Source organism: Sebastes umbrosus, unplaced genomic scaffold (genome assembly GCF_015220745.1).
Source record: "Sebastes umbrosus isolate fSebUmb1 unplaced genomic scaffold, fSebUmb1.pri scaffold_98_arrow_ctg1, whole genome shotgun sequence".
NCBI lineage: Eukaryota > Metazoa > Chordata > Actinopteri > Perciformes > Sebastidae > Sebastes > Sebastes umbrosus.
The window spans coordinates 40,001-56,083 of NW_023618543.1; the positions used below are offsets into that span (position 1 = coordinate 40,001).

Genomic DNA, 16,083 nt, shown 5'->3' on the forward strand with positions numbered 1-16,083 from the left:
CACACACACTACCAGGAGGATTAACGTGAGTCCACCAGGACACAGAATTCAACCACGAGCCAAGTGTTTCTCACAGGTTGCCATGGTGACCACCTGAGTACAACCACGAGCCAGGTGTTTTCTCACAGGTTGCCATGGTGACCACCTGAGTACAACCGCAAGCCAAGTATTTCTCACAGGTTGCCATGGTGACCACCTGAGTACAACCACGAGCCAGCTGTTTCTCACAGGTTGCCATGGTGACCACCTGAGTACAACCGCGAGCCAGGTGTTTTCTCACAGGTTGCCATGATGACCACCTGAGTACAACCGCAAGCCAAGTGTTTCTCACAGGTTGCCATGGTGACCACCTGAGTACAACCACGAGCCAAGTGTTTCTCACAGGTTGCCATGGTGACCACCTGAGTACAACCGCAAGCCAAGTGTTTCTCACAGGTTGCCATGGTGACCACCTGAGTACAAGCACGAGCCAAGTGTTTCTCACAGGTTGCCATGGTGACCACCTGAGTACAACCGCGAGCCAGGTGTTTTCTCACAGGTTGCCATGGTGACCACCTGAGTACAACCGCAAGCCAAGTGTTTCTCACAGGTTGCCATGATGACCACCTGAGTACAACCGCAAACCAAGTGTTTCTCACAGGTTGCCATGGTGACCACCTGAGTACAACCGCAAGCCAAGTGTTTCTCACAGGTTGCCATGGTGACCACCTGAGTACAACCGTGAGCCAAGTGTTTCTCACAGGTTGCCATGGTGACCACCTGAGTACAACCACGAACCAGGTGTTTCTCACAGGTTGCCATGGTGACCACCTGAGCAGAACCACGAGCCAAGTGTTTCTCACAGGTTGCCATGGTGACCACCTGAGTACAACCACGAGCCAGGTGTTTCTCACTGGTTGCCATGATGACCACCTGAGCAGAACCACGAGCCAGGTGTTTCTCACAGGTTGCCATGGTGACCACCTGAGCTGTACCGGTACTACCTGTAACATCTCTGCTTCCTGTCTCTCAGGTCAGCAGCAGTTTTCCAGGTTGCGTTCGCTCCGTCAGTCTGAACAGAGCCATGTTGGATCTGTCCCAGCCGGCCTCACAGCATGATGTCACTTCCTGTTTCACCAATGACCAGACAGGAAGTTACTTTAACGGCAGTGGATACGCCGCCCTCCGTGAGTTGAACATAAAGAAAGAAAATACATCCTGCTTTAATCTGATCACATGATCAGAGTATTGATCTGTGTGTGTGTGTGTGTCCAGTGCGTGATGGTTATAAGGTCGGCTCTGACGTATCAGTGTCTCTGGAATTTCGAACAAGCCAGTCAGAAGGAATGTTTCTGGGAATCAGCAGCGCGAAAGTCGACGCCATTGGACTGGAGATGATCAATGGACAGGTGAGCAGAGAGTTACCTGTGTGTGTATATGTGTGTGTGAGTGTGTATAAAATGGTTCTATCTAGAGTGGTTTACCTGTGTATAACGGTTCTAACAGAGTGGTTTACCTGTGTATAACGGTTCTATCAGAGTGGTTTACCTGTGTATAATGGTTCTATCTAGAGTGGTTTACCTGTGTATAACGGTTCTAACAGAGTGGTTTACCTGTGTATAACGGTTCTAACAGAGTGGTTTACCTGTGTATAATGGTTCTATCTAGAGTGGTTTACCTTTGTATAATGGTTCTATCTAGAGTGGTTTACCTGTGTATAATGGTTCTATCTAGAGTGGTTTACCTGGGTATAACGGTTCTAACAGAGTGGTTTACCTGTGTATAACGGTTCTATCTAGAATGGTTTACCTGGGTATAATGGTCCTATCTAGAGTGGTTTACCTGTGTATAATGGTTCTATCTAGAGTGGTTTACCTGTGTATAATGGTTCTATCTAGAGTGGTTTACCTGTGTATAATGGTTCTATCTAGAGTGGTTTACCTGTGTTTTTCCTCAGCTGGTGTTTAACGTCAACAACGGGGCGGGTCGAGTGTCGGTACGTTCGATTGGTCAGATGTTGTGTGATGGACGGTGGCACCGGGTGCTCGCCAGAAAAACCAAACACACCCTGAGTCTAAGCGTAGATGGGCGGAGCTACACCACCCCCAACCCTTACCCACAATCCACCTCTGCCGAGACCAACAACCCTGTTTACCTGGGCGGCTATCCAGGTGAGACACTACTCACTGACAGGTGAAGACAAACATGATGACACCTGTAAATTACTCCTACTAACCTGTCTCCCTCTCTTTCTCCTCGTCTCTCTACCTTTCTCCCTCTCTCTACCTGTCTCCCTGTCTCTCTACCTCTCTCTGTACCCGTCTCCCTGTCTCTGTACCTGTCTCTCTACCCGTCTACCTGTCTCCCTCTCTGTACCTGTCTCTGTACCTGTCTCTCTACCCGTCTACCTGTCTCTCTCTCTGTCCCAGTGGGTGTTAAACAGAACTGCCTGTCGATCAGCTCCAGGTTCAGAGGTTGTCTGAGGAACCTGCAGCTTGTTAAGTCTCACCTGAGTGACGCTCTGGACCTGAGCTCCGCCCACCTCCTGTTGGGCGTCACTCCTAACTCGTGTCCTGTTGCCGAGCAACGGCCAGCTGAGCTCTGATTGGTCCACAGAGAATAGTTACTGTCTGTTAGATGATTATTGTAACTTTGATCTTTGATCTGTAAATGTTTCTACATTAAAAATCATCTGAAGATTCATTCATTCATCCGTGTCCAATCATTCAATTCTATATAATATATATATAAATATATAAATATATATATATATATATATATGTGTTGGAAGGCACACCTGAGCCAGGTGGGCTCCATGCTTTAATCACATTCTTCTGAATGACTTTGTTTTCGTGCTCTTTGGTAAATAAATCTCTTTATTTGTCTCAGTTCTACCACACACACACACACACACACACACACACACACACACACACGTACACACACACACACACACACACACAGTTCTACCACACACACACCCATTTACAGATAAACAACCATTTGAACAACCTTTATTGTTCACAGACACATTTCAGTGAATTAAACAAGATGTGCTCTAATTAATCCCAAAGTGTTCCCACTGGTCTTGGTATTATGGGATGTTTGTTTTATTTGTATCTGTAGATAACACACAGTGAACGACTGCATGCAGTTCTAGCATTGACCAGGAGAGGGAGGCATTTAAGCTCTCAGGTGAGGAGGATCAGGTGATGAAGATCAGGTGATGAAGATCAGGGATCAGGTGATGAAGATCAGGTGATGAAGATCAGGGATCAGGTGATGAAGATCAGGTGATGAAGATCAGGGATCAGGTGATGAAGATCAGGTGATGAAGATCAGGTGATGAAGATCAGGTGATGAAGATCAGGGATCAGGTGATGAAGATCAGGGATCAGGTGATGAAGATCAGGGATCAGGTGATGAAGATCAGGTGATGAAGATCAGGTGTGTGTAGGACGGGAAGCACCCCTCCCCCCCCCCCCAGCAGAAAGCATGGCGGTGAAGAGCATGGAGAAGTTCAGACCTCCTCTTCGTCTCTTCGTCTCAGACCGGCGTTTAACTCAGATTCAGGTGTTAGTGCCCCGAGAGTCGGTCCCCGATCCGTTATGACCGTCTCCGGAGGCAGCTGACTGATGACATCACCATGGTAACCGTGAGTCTTTCTTTTCTTTGAACTAAAGGTTCTGATGGTTGTGATGGTTGTGATGGTTCTTTTAACTGATTGTTCTGATGGTTGTGATGGTTGTGATGGTTCTTTGAACTGATTGTTCTGATGGTTGTGATGGTTGTGATGGTTCTTTGAACTGATTGTTCTGATGGTTGTGATGGTTGTGATGGTTCTTTGAACTGATGGTTCTGATGGTTCGTTTTGTTTGAACCGAACTGAACTTTATGAGCTGATAACCGAGAAAACACAAAGTGGAGTTGAGAAGATCAGTAGATGTTGGCCTGATGTTTATTCTGAATGTTGATATCTGAAACTCGACCGTTAAAATCCCAAAAAGACGTTTTTACCAATTTTAATGATTTTTACCGGCTGTAAAAGAATGAAAACATTTTCACTCTGAAATTAATTTAATCTTTTGACTTTTGATCGGTCCAGAATGTCCAGAATGTCTAGAAGGTCCAGAATGTCTAGAATGTCCAGAATGTCTAGAAGGTCCAGAATGTCTAGAATGTCCAGAAGGTCCAGAATGTCTAGAATGTCTAGAAGGTCCAGAATGTCCAGAAGGTCCAGAATGTCTAGAAGGTCCAGAATGTCCAGAAGGTCCAGAATGTCTAGAAGGTCCAGAAGGTCCAGAATGTCCAGAAGGTCCCGAATGTCCAGAAGGTCTAGAATGTCCAGAAGGTCCAGAATGTCTAGAAGGTCCAGAATGTCCGTAGACTAAAACAGGAAGTCTCAAACATCTTTCATAAGAATCAGTGACGTGGTCTCTGTTGAGATCCATCAAACCTTTTAGTTCAGTTATCTTTAGTCTGAATCAACTCTCACATGGACCCTGAACGCACCACCGCAGCTTCAACAACTTCTACTGACCCTGAACGCACCACCGCAGCTTCAACAACTTCTACTGACCCTGAACGCATCACCGCAGCTTCAACAACTTCTACTGACCCTGAACGCACCACCGCTTGGACTCTTCAACCTGTTGAACAGAAGAACTCTGACAGGAAGTCTTTTATTAAGGTTTTATTTGACTTCAGTGAAGACAGATTCATCACAACTGAAAACTAAAACAAAACACAGAAGGTCAGTCTGTAGGGGGACACCAGGGGGAGAGGTCAGAGGTCAGTCTGTAGGGGGACACCAGGGGGAGAGGTCAGAGGTCAGTCTGTAGGGGGACACCAGGGGAAGAGGTCAGAGGTCAGTCTGTAGGGGGACACCAGGGGGAGAGGTCAGAGGTCAGTCTGTAGGGGGACACCAGGGGGAGAGGTCAGAGGTCAGTCTGTGGTTACGTACAAACAGATTAATAAATAGATCAATAAATAAATACATAGGTGACTAAAATAATTGATAACGCGGTTTCCATGGTGAGATGAAAGAATGGCACATTACTATTGCATTATGGGTAAATACAGAGCTGAGGTTTAGCTGCTATACAGTGAGCGGCTAGTGTTAGCATCATGCTATTTACATTTCAGGAAACAGGAGATCCATTACCTCACCAGGTGAGAGAGGTCAGTCAGGTGACCTCAACAGGTGAGAGGGGTCAGTCAGGTGACCTCAACAGGTGAGAGAGGTCAGTCAGGTGACCTCAACAGGTGAGAGGGGTCAGTCAGGTGACCTCAACAGGTGAGACAGGTAGTAACTGATTACTGAATGTGTCATGAAGCTGCTGTCTTCCTGAGTCGACCAACCAATCAGACTGCTTCAACCTGTCGGGGGGGTGACCTGTCTGTTTCTCAGCTGTCTGTCTGTCTGTCTCTCAGCTGTCTCTCTGTCTCTCATCTGCCTGTCTGTTTCTCATCTGTCTGTCTGTCTCTCTGTCTCTCTGTCTCTCATCTGCCTGTCTGTCTCTCAGCTGTCTGTCTGTCTCTCGTCTGTCTGTCTGTCTGTCTGTCTGTCTCTCAGCTGTCTGTCTGTCTCTCAGCTGTCTCTCATCTGCCTGTCTGTTTCTCATCTGTCTGTCTGTCTGTCTGTCTGTCTGTCTCTCTGTCTCTCATCTGCCTGTCTGTTTCTCAGCTGTCTGTCTGTCTGTCTCTCATCTGCCTGTCTGTCTCTCAGTCGTCTGTCTGCCTGTCTGTCTCTCAGTCGTCTGTCTGCCTGTCTTTCTCTCAGTCGTCTGTCTGCCTGTCTGTCTCTCAGTCGTCTGTCTGCCTGTCTTTCTCTCAGTCGTCTGTCTGCCTGTCTGTCTCTCAGTCGTCTGTCTGCCTGTCTGTCTCTCAGCTCTAATCATACTAATCTGAACTAATGCTAACTATGCTAATGCTAATGCTAACTATGCTAACTGCCCTGAAGCTAACTCAGCTATTGGCCCCGCCCCCGGTCAGACAGACAGGTGCTGTGTGTGTGTGTGTGTGTGTGTGTGTGTGTGTGTGTGTGTGTGAGTGAATCCTCAGTTTTAGTCCATCCGTTGCAAACAGTGTCTCAGTGTCCGTCAGTGGCTCCGTAGTCCGGATTACAACTCCCATAATGCACCAGAGGCTTCTAGATTCAGTCCTGAAAGAGAGACAGAAGCAGCTGTGAACTTCAGGATGACTTCATGCTCATGCTAATTAGCATAGCGCAGCAAGCTTAAAAGCATTGTCCAGACTGATAGCATAGCATGCTAATGCTAATGCCACCACTGTCACGTGAAGACGAACTGAACATCTGGATTCAATATAAAACCAGAGGTTCAGGTGGACAGCAGGGGGCGGAGCCTCAGTGTAAAACCAGAGGCTCCGCCCCCTGCCTCACCTGGCACAGCATGTTAGCATAGCATTAATGGTTAACTGTTTAATGTGTTGCCTTTTGGCGGCCATATTAAACTATGATGATTCATCAATGATCCTCTTGATTGATTGTGATCAGCTCCTCACACCAACTGATCGCCTTAACTCCTTCCTGTCCTCTGTGGTTCCTCCAATCAGAACCTTTGTCTCTCCTGATTGAACTTCATGTTCCTGAAAACTAACATTTGTGTAAAACATGCAAACTCAATGTTATGAATGCTGCCATGCACCAGCCAGCCAATCAGCATCCAGCACGAGAGTCCACCTGTTACCTGTGATGTCACTAATCGATCACATGATCAGGAGAGACCTCTGTTTCTTTATGGACGACAACTCGTGTGACCGACAGCTCAGGATGCTGCCTCCGCGCCTCGCTGAGCGCTGCTGCCAGAGCCTTCAAGAGAGACACGAGGGTCAGAACCTGGTCCAGGTCAGGATTAACCCTGATCAGACCAGCCCCAGGTCTGTCCCGGGTTGATCCGGTTATGTACCGGTCTGTCCCGGGTTGATCCGGTTATGTATGGGTCTGTCCCGGTTTAATCTGAGCAGGTGCGGGTCTGTCCCGGTTTAATCTGAGCAGGTGCGGGTCAATGATAATGAAGTTTTATTGAACGTTACCTGGTCATGGTCGATTTCTGTGTCTCCAGAAATTACGATTCGCTTCTCGATTCTGGTTTCTGAAATTCCTCCTTTGACTGTCTGAAGAGAAATAAAACTCAGAGTCAGGGTCAGGGGTCAGGGTCGGGGCTTAGGGGTCAGGGTCGGGGGTTAGGGGTCAGGGTCAGGGTTAGGGTTTCAGAATTCGTCACATTTCATGTTTTACATTATAAATATTTTCACTTTGAATCCCTCTGTTGCTCCAATTCCTCTGATGTCCAACAGAGAAGAGATTTACTGAAACGTTTGAATTACTCTGTTACCACGGTGATGTGTGTTACCATGGTGATGTGTGTTACATTGGTGATGTGTGTTACTATTGTGATGTGTTACCATGGTGATGTGTGTTACAATGGTGATGTGTGTTACCTTGGTGATGTGTGTTACCATGGTGATGTGTGTGGTGGTAGTCATTGTCATGGTTACCTTGGTGATGTGTGTGGTGGTATTGGTTGTCATGGTTACCTTGGTGATGTATGTGGTGGTATTGGTTGTCATGGCTACCTTGGAGATGTGTGTGGTGGTATTGGTTGTCTTGGTTACCTTGGTGATGTGTGTGGTGGTATTGGTTGTCATGGTTACCTTGGTGATGTGTGTGGTGGTTTTGGTTGTCATGGTTACCTTGGTGATGTGTGTGGTGGTATTGGTTGTCTTGGTTACCTTGGTGATGTGTGTAGTGGTATTGGTTGTCATGGTTACCTTGGTGATGTGTGTGGTGTAGTCATTGTCATGGTTACCTTGGTGATGTGTGTGGTGGTATTGGTTGTCATGGTTACCTTGGTGATGTGTGTGATGGTATTGGTTGTCATGGTTATCTTGGTGATGTGTGTGGTGGTATTGGTTGTCTTGGTTACCTTGGTGATGTGTGTGGCGGTATTGGTTGTCATGGTTACCTTGGTGATGTGTGTGGTGGTATTGGTTGTCTTGGTTACCTTGGTGATGTGTGTGGTGGTATTGGTTGTCATGGTTACCTTGGTGATGTATGTGGTGGTATTGGTTGTCATGGTTACCTTGGTGATGTGTGTGGTGGTCGTAGTGTTGGAGGTCTCGGCGGTGAAGGTCTGGGAGCTCAGCAGTAACCCTGCAGGAGGATCGGAGTCCCCGTGGCTCTGAAATACACAAATCTGTCAATCAATCGATCAATACGGTGAACCATTAAAACATTATTGATCTGGTATTGGAATGTTTTTGCTGCAGGTAGAAAACATGAAGTCAGTTGAGCTCAGATCAATACATCCTGTTATTAGATCAATCAGCTCAGATCAATACATCCTGTAAGTAGATCAATCAGCTCAGATCAATACATCCTGTTATTAGATCTATCAGCTCAGATCAATACATCCTGTAAGTAGATCAATCAGCTCAGATCAATACATCCTGTTATTAGATCTATCAGCTCAGATCAATACATCCTGTAAGTAGATCAATCAGCTCAGATCAATACATCCTGTTATTAGATCAATCAGCTCAGATCAATACATCCTGTAATTAGATCTATTATTGATTATCTGTATATTCTAGTGTTTCTCACCCCGGGAGCTTCATATGTGAGAGTCTTCCTCATCACTGGGACCTCCTGACCAACACACAGACAACACGCAATTATTAATAAACTCTACAAGTTATTATAATATAGCTTATATTATATTAATATAATATAACTTATATTAATATATAACTTATATGATATTCATATAATATCATATAAGTTATATTATTATAGTTTAAAATATCTTGGGCAGGTTCAACCGGAGCAGGTTCAACCGGGGCAGCAGGTTTAACTGGGGCAGCAGGTTTAACTGGGGCAGGTTCAACTGGGGCAGCAGGTTTAACTGGGGCAGCAGGTTCAACTGGGGCAGCAGGTTCAACTGGGGCAGGTTTAACTGGGGCAGGTTCAACTGGGGCAGCAGGTTCAACCGGGGCAGCAGGTTCAACTGGGGCAGCAGGTTTAACTGGGGCAGCAGGTTTAACTGGGGCAGCAGGTTCAACCGGGGCAGCAGGTTTAACCGGGGCAGCAGGTTTAACTGGGGCAGGTTCAACTGGGGCAGCAGGTTCAACTGGGGTAGGTTCAACCGAGGCAGCAGGTTTAACCGGGGCAGCAGGTTTAACTGGGGCAGCAGGTTTAACTGGGACAGCAGGTTCAACTGGGACAGGTTTAACTGGGGCAGCAGGTTTAACTGGGGCAGGTTCAACTGGGGCATGTTTAACTGGGGCAGCAGGTTTAACTGGGGCAGGTTCAACTGGGGCAGGTTTAACTGGGTCAGCAGGTTTAACTGGGGCATGTTTAACTGGGGCAGCAGGTTTAACTGGGGCAGGTTTAACTGGGGCAGCAGGTTTAACTGGGACAGCAGGTTCAACTGGGACAGGTTTAACTGGGGCAGCAGGTTTAACTGGGGCAGGTTTAACTGGGGCAGCAGGTTTAACTGGGACAGCAGGTTCAACTGGGACAGGTTTAACTGGGGCAGGTTTAACTGGGGCAGCAGGTTCAACTGGGGCAGGTTCTGTCTCAGGTGTTACCTCCTGCAGAGGTTTGGAGTCATCATTGTCATCACTGTGGTCGGATGGCTGTGTCTGATTGGCTGAACAGGGGGGGCGCCCTAAGCGGGGTAAAGAGGGAGGAGGGGAGTTTTCTCTGGACCTCCACCCTCCCTCCTCTTCTGAGTCGTCGGAGTCCTGGTTGTCATGGTAACGCTGAGAGCCCAGAACAGAACCGGGTCTGGTAGTTACCTCCTGCTCACCGTGGCTAACTGCAAAGTTAGTATTAATGCTATCCTGATTAGCGTTGTTGGCGTCGGGGCGCTGAGCCGTTCTGACTGCGGCTTCCACGGCTTCCTCCACTGCTGCCTGAGCTAACACACTGATAGCATCTTCACTAGCATCGCTAGCCTGGCTACTAGGGTCCTCATCACTGACATCATCATCATCACTGACCTCGTGTTTATATGCTGGACCATTAGCCTGGATAGCATCATTAGCATCATCACTAGCCCACTCCTCTGTGACATCATCAACAAGCGTCATGCAGGCCCCCGGTGGAGGGGGCGGGGGGTTACTAGGCGGCGGGCCCACAAGATTTCCTGTTGCTACCTGAGGCTGGTCCACCATTGGCTGGTCCAGGTCACATGGCTCCGTCATCAGGAAGACCGTCTCCACCTTCTCTGACGTCTGAAACAGGAAGTGAAGAGAGAAAGGTGTGAGGGGGTGGGGCTACAACTGTTGTAGTCATTAATGGAATGATGTCATCTTCAGCAACAGATTCAATCGGAGTCTGGACCAATCAGACGGCTCGGTTCATCTCATTAACATTCTCATAACAACGTTGACCATCGAGTGTTCGCGAGCGGTTATAACACATGCCGTAGTGGTTATAGCGTACGCTGTAGAGGTTGTAGCGCACGCCGTAGTGGTTATAACGCATGCCGTAGTGGTTATAGCGCACGCCGTAGTGGTTATAGCGTACGCTGTAGAGGTTGTAGCGCACGCCGTAGTGGTTATAACGCATGCCGTAGTGGTTATAACAGGCGCCGTAGTGGTTATAGCGCACTTCGTAGTGGTTATAACACGCGGCGTAGTGGTTATAGCGCACGCCGTAGTGGTTATAACACGCACCGTTGTAGGGATTTGGCATGAACAGGTTTGGTTATTAGCAAATTAATATTGTGTTTTATACCTTTATTATCTTGTAAATAAATGTTTGTGGAATAAACATGCTAGTCTGTTTAATGTTGTACAAGAGTGAATAATGCCAACCTCTGCTATGTCAAGAACTCCGATATCCTTCAACCTTTACTATCTATTTTGGTTATAGATATTAATCAACGTTCCAAATTGATAGTTTAGCATATATAATGAGACTTTATTAACATTTTGGTTATTGGTCCCTGATTCCAGGGTGGTGCCCAATTTATTATTGATGTTTATTGATAATCTTTATTAATATTAATAATTCTATTATTATTTATTAATTAATTTGCTAATAACCAAACCTGTTACTGCCAAATCCCTACATGTTGGTGCCCCGTGTGAGGCATAGTATTTTTGTTGGAATATTGTTCATAATTGTGCAATATTAATTTTCAGCATAATTAAAAAAAAACACTGTGTTTGCAATCTACACCACTAATCTTCCACAGGAGTAGAAGTCCAGTTGTACTTTTAAACAAGTACATTGTGGTGAGAATTGTTATTTGAGAGATTTGCTTTTGCTTGAAAGGATTTTGGTTCAGCATTTGAATACCAAGTATTCAATGCAACCTGGTCTAGTTGTCATAATTTGCTGTTAATATAAGTGTTCCTTTAATGACACAGCATGCCACCGGCCCTGTGTAACATAGAGAGCTTGTACCTGGCTGTGTAACTGCCAAGCAGTCCAGCCTGAGTGGGTTAAATAGAGCCACAGAGTGCTACCAGCCCTGTGATATAAAGTTTGCACCTAGCTGTTACTTCCACGTGTTCCAGCTTGAGTCACCTTTAAGAAACATCATCACAACTGTTACTGCCATGCATCTCAGTTAGTGCATGTTGTGTGTAAGCAAACTTCTTTTGTAAACCTTTGTTTACTTTACTGGCCCCTTTTGTTTGATGCCCACTAGTCACTAGTTGGTGCTTTAGCTGCCTCTCCTCCACAGGAAGCTACTCCAGGTATAACAATGGATAACCCCTGTGTAGAGCTTTTTATTTCTTCCCTATCACAGAACCTAAACCCTGGCTGCCCTGAACTCATCAGCAGGTTGAGTTTCAGTGAGTGCAGGAAAGAAATAGAATTGCTCCTCACAGACAGGTGTGATGCGCAGACCGTATCCCAAGACTCATTGTTGAAATGCTTGCTTCTGATTTTCCACAGGCAACTAGTCTTGCCGTTCAGAGTAAAGCAGCCCTGGAAAAAGAGGTAGATAGCCTAAGAGCGCAAAATGCTAGTCTACTCCATGAAGTTCAGACAGCTGATAAGAAAGCCATGCGTTACTTAGAAGACCTGCATTCAGCAGAGTTAGATCTGTTTCAATACAAAGAGAAATTGTTAGGGCTTAGACTAGAATGTCTTTCCCCAGCATAGTCTGTCAGTCACTGTGATTCTGGCTACTCAGATTCACTCTCCTCACTTGATGAGAGGTTAACTCCCTCTCCACTCAGAAGTGAAGGAACTCCATCCGACTCAAAGTCCTTGGGAATGAAGTCAGCTCCTCAACCTCCACTGAGAGAAAGAGTGAACAGCTACCTGACTTCTTATTGTTGTGAAACTGACAGTGAAGACACATGTAGTTTATCTTCAAGAAGATATCCTGCCACATGTTCTTCTCAGCCACTGAGAAATGACACTTTCACCTGTGCTCCTCCTTCCAAAAGTTCAGCCTGTTCAGCCTCCTTTCCACTCTGTCACAAGGGTGATGACAGCTGTTCAGCCTCTGCTTCTCAGCCAGAGAGAACTTTAGCATATGATGCACGAGTGCATTGTAATGCTAATTTAGTCTCGCCTTCAGCAGAAAGGACCCCACAGGGTCCCCGCCATGAAGTGCTTGAATTTTTAGCTAAAAACATCGAATGTTTTGATCCAGACAACTGTGATCAACACATTGATGACTATTTTAGGGAATTAGATCACAATCTAATTGACTTGCAACACACCACCCAAAAGGAGAAAGTTAAACTTGTGTGGAAAACCAGTTCTAAAGCTGTGCACAAGTTTATACAGTCACATCCTCCCAGTGTCAGAAATGACTATAGTGAGCTTTGTCATGCACTGATAGAAGAATTCTCTTCTACTGCTGACGAGACCTCAGCGATGTTTGCAGCCCTTCAAATTAAACATTCACGTAGTGAGAATCCTAGAGATTACTACAAACGTTTAAGGCATGCATACTTCCAAGGTAAGGATGCACCAGGCTTAGAAGAAAACGCCTTCTTCAAGTCCTTGTTTTTTGCAGAACCTGCATCCCTGTGTACGCACTCACGTCGTACTGAGGACGCATGAGGGTAAACCCTCACTGTGTGAGTTAAGGAAGATGAAACAGATAGCTTGGGAATCTCTGTTCATCTCCAAAAAGGGTTGTAAACCAGCTGAGCCCACCAGCTCAAACACTGACGTGTCAAGCAGATCTGCCACCTCAAAAGACCACCTTCACAACAGGTCGAAGGGGGGTCACAAAAGGCTGCATAAGGACACTGAGCGTAACCGCCATGTCCCCCAGTTGCGTAGAGATAGGCATTCACACAACAGAAGTGTTAGAAAGCCATACTCTGAAATTCTGTCCCAGAATTGGCGTGACCGGTCTGACGATGACCTCAGCATCTCTGACCACATTTCAGACTCTGAACAAGGTTCAGAACATTGATATAATCTAGCAGACAGTGATAGCTACTCTGAGTGCCTCTCTACCTCTGGCTACCTGGAGCGTTACAGCCCTGAGCCACGAGTTAAGCACGAGAGATCCAGAGTTATCTTCCCACGGTACTAGCTAACACCTAGCTAACTGACGCTAGATAACGGTGCCTTAATTTTCCTTTCCTCTTTTGCAGTTACTAGGGAAAGCTTGAGTTTGTTAGCAACAGCAAAAACTCAACTCAGACACCACTGTCCAACTTTACAAGTACACTTGGACCAACTCCATGGTAGTATCTTGTTTAGAGATCACTAGTGCACAACACTAGCTTAGGACACCACGTTATGACTGTACAGAACCAGTCATACACCTGTCCGCATTGTTTAGGTGACACTCTCCGCATCTCACCGTAACAACTTAACACCTCTAACATTCCTGTTCTTCACTAACCCTATAACTAACAGAGAAACATAGTTATGTATTTTATGCAATGCTGTTGTTGTTGTTGTTGTTTATCTAGTTTGGTTTGTAACTTAGGGACTGTTCTTGCTTAGCCAGGATAGATAATCTTAACCAATGCCCAATTGGTTAATGAACTGCCCAGACGTTACAACATTGAATGAACTGTTGAATGAATTTTTTCAATCATGGATTTAACAACTTTGGAGTTGTCCCCAGGGATTGGACTGTACAACCCCCAGGTTGTTTCCAAGGACCTGTGAACTGTTCAACCTTCTGTTTTGCTCTTGAAGGATGATACACATCTGAAGACCAAAAGGGGGGATGTAGGGACCTACCATTTCTGGTGGCAAAGACAATGAACTATGCTTCTCAGGATCCTTGAGTCATGCAGCCATTGGCTGTGGACTAAGCTCAGTAGTCATTGGCTACTTTAGCATTCACACAGAGGTGTGAAATTCACCCAGGACAAAACCAGAGGAATCTCTTTGTTCCTTCTCTTTCCTGCTCCTTCTCCTCACCTCCTGACCTGTGGAGGTGAGCTGCTGCTATCCAGACCAGAAGCAGCTCTGCTCTCTGATCTATGGCATGTTGGGAAACAGCCATAGGAACACAAGGAACCTTTAAGGCAGAGGATGCGAGAGCCTGCCTTTTGACCAACTAACTTCAAGCAACAACTGCAAGGAAGTTAGCACCAAGCTATCAAGCTGCTGGGAAGAAGTATTGGAGGGATCAGCTTCCTCCAATCTGCACAACTTGATTTGAGCACAGCAAAGACGACATCTTTGACTTGGAACCACAACTTCAACACATGGTTTTACAAACCCTTTTCTTCCATGGATCGGTAACGTACTGGGCTTACCTTAGCAGTAGCAATTGCACATGGCTGAGCAAGACTGTTCAACTTTGATTTCTAGAATGTACTTGTATTGATTTGGTTTAATGTTATTCATTGAGTTTGACTGTTTTGATATTATTTGTAGTGATGATATTCGGGTAGCTGGCTTCGCCACATCTGATGTGTTTAGTTTATGCTTCACATAGACAAGGTCTTGCATGCAAACTAACCATCTTTTCTAACCCACTGCATATCTAACACACATTAAGATCACGTACAGAAACTGAATTAGTTAATCATAAACATACAGCTCCAGATAATCTTAACCCCCACATCACCCCCCTCTCTGTTCTTCAGAGCACATGTGCTCAGAAGAACAAAGAGGTCATGTGGTGACATGTTGGCGGCCATCTTTGATCCCGCCATCTTTGTAGTTTTACAGTGCTCGCCCCTTTTGTCTGTAGGCAGACATCTTGAGACAAGAAGCCATCTTGTCTCTCTCCCTCTCTCTCGCTCTCTCTCTCACACACACACACACATGCTTACACACTTTGTTTGGTTTGTTTAGTTTAGTTATTTAGTTAGATTAATATTGTGTTTTAAACCTTTATTATCTTGTAAATAAATGTTTGTGGAATATACATGCTGGTCTCTTTAATGTTGTACAAGAGTGAATAATGCCAACCTCTGCTATGTCAAGAACTCCGATATCCTTCAACCTTTACTATCTATTTTGGTTATAGATATTAATCAACGTTCCAAATTGATAGTTTAGCATATATAATGAGACTATATTAACGTTTTGGTTATTGGTCCCTGATTCCAGGGTGGTGCCCAATTTATTATTAATGTTTATTGATAATCTTTATTAATATTAATAATTCTATTATTATTTATTAATTAATTTGCTAATAACCAAACCTGTCACTGCCAAATCCCTACACCGTAGTGGTTATAACACGCGCCGTAGTGGTTATAACGCACGCCGTAGTGGTTATAACGCGTGCCGTAGTGGTTATAACGCACGCCGTAGTGGTTATAACGAACGCCGTAGTGGTTATAGCGCACGCCGTAGTGGTTATTGCGCACGCCGTAGTGGTTAAAGCGCACACCTTAGCGGTTAAAGTGCACACCTTAGTGGTTATAGCGCACACCGTAGTGGTTAAAGCGCACACCTTAGTGGTTATTGCGCACGCCGTAGTGGTTAAAGCGCACACCTTAGTGGTTATAGTGCATGCCGTAGTGGTTAAAGCGCACACCTTAGTGGTTATAGCGCACGCCGTAGTGGTTATAGCGCACGCCGCAGTGGTTATAGCGCACGTCGTAGTGGTTATAACGCATGTCGTAGTGGTTATAGCGCATGTCGTAGTGGTTATAACGCATGTCGTAGTAGTT

At 45.7% G+C, this 16,083-nt stretch overlaps 2 protein-coding genes and 1 long non-coding RNA gene across 11 annotated transcripts in view; 2 read left to right on the forward strand and 1 right to left on the reverse strand.

The window, feature by feature from the left end:
* lama1 (laminin, alpha 1) overlaps nt 1-2,682 on the forward strand; it is a gene marked incomplete at its 5' end in the record, with an annotated part of 42,046 nt that extends 39,364 nt beyond the window's left edge. The window contains 5 exons of the mRNA XM_037763358.1: nt 1-25; nt 1,013-1,166; nt 1,255-1,388; nt 1,937-2,150; nt 2,409-2,682. The exon at nt 1-25 is cut by the window's left edge and continues 125 nt beyond it. Coding sequence (XP_037619286.1) covers nt 1-25; nt 1,013-1,166; nt 1,255-1,388; nt 1,937-2,150; nt 2,409-2,584 — 703 coding nt within the window. The remainder of the gene's footprint in view (nt 26-1,012; nt 1,167-1,254; nt 1,389-1,936; nt 2,151-2,408) is intronic.
* Nucleotides 2,683-5,105: 2,423 nt separating this feature from the next.
* On the forward strand, nt 5,106-5,349 carry LOC119484507. The gene is made up of 2 exons (XR_005206033.1): nt 5,106-5,169; nt 5,201-5,349. It is a non-coding gene; the product is annotated as an uncharacterized LOC119484507 (long non-coding RNA).
* Nucleotides 5,350-6,007: 658 nt separating this feature from the next.
* Nucleotides 6,008-16,083, reverse strand: part of LOC119484504 (protein 4.1-like) — a 36,746-nt gene continuing 26,670 nt past the window's right edge. For 8 of the 9 annotated variants that reach the window (XM_037763353.1, XM_037763350.1, XM_037763351.1 and 5 more), the window contains 6 exons: nt 10,162-10,239; nt 8,606-8,650; nt 8,085-8,183; nt 7,036-7,116; nt 6,690-6,811; nt 6,008-6,142 (listed from right to left, as the gene is read on the reverse strand). In XM_037763353.1, coding sequence (XP_037619281.1) covers nt 6,701-6,811; nt 7,036-7,116; nt 8,085-8,183; nt 8,606-8,650; nt 10,162-10,239 — 414 coding nt within the window. In that variant the 3' untranslated portion in view covers nt 6,008-6,142; nt 6,690-6,700. The remainder of the gene's footprint in view (nt 6,143-6,689; nt 6,812-7,035; nt 7,117-8,084; nt 8,184-8,605; nt 8,651-10,161; nt 10,240-16,083) is intronic. The other variant, XM_037763352.1, reaches the window with a different exon arrangement.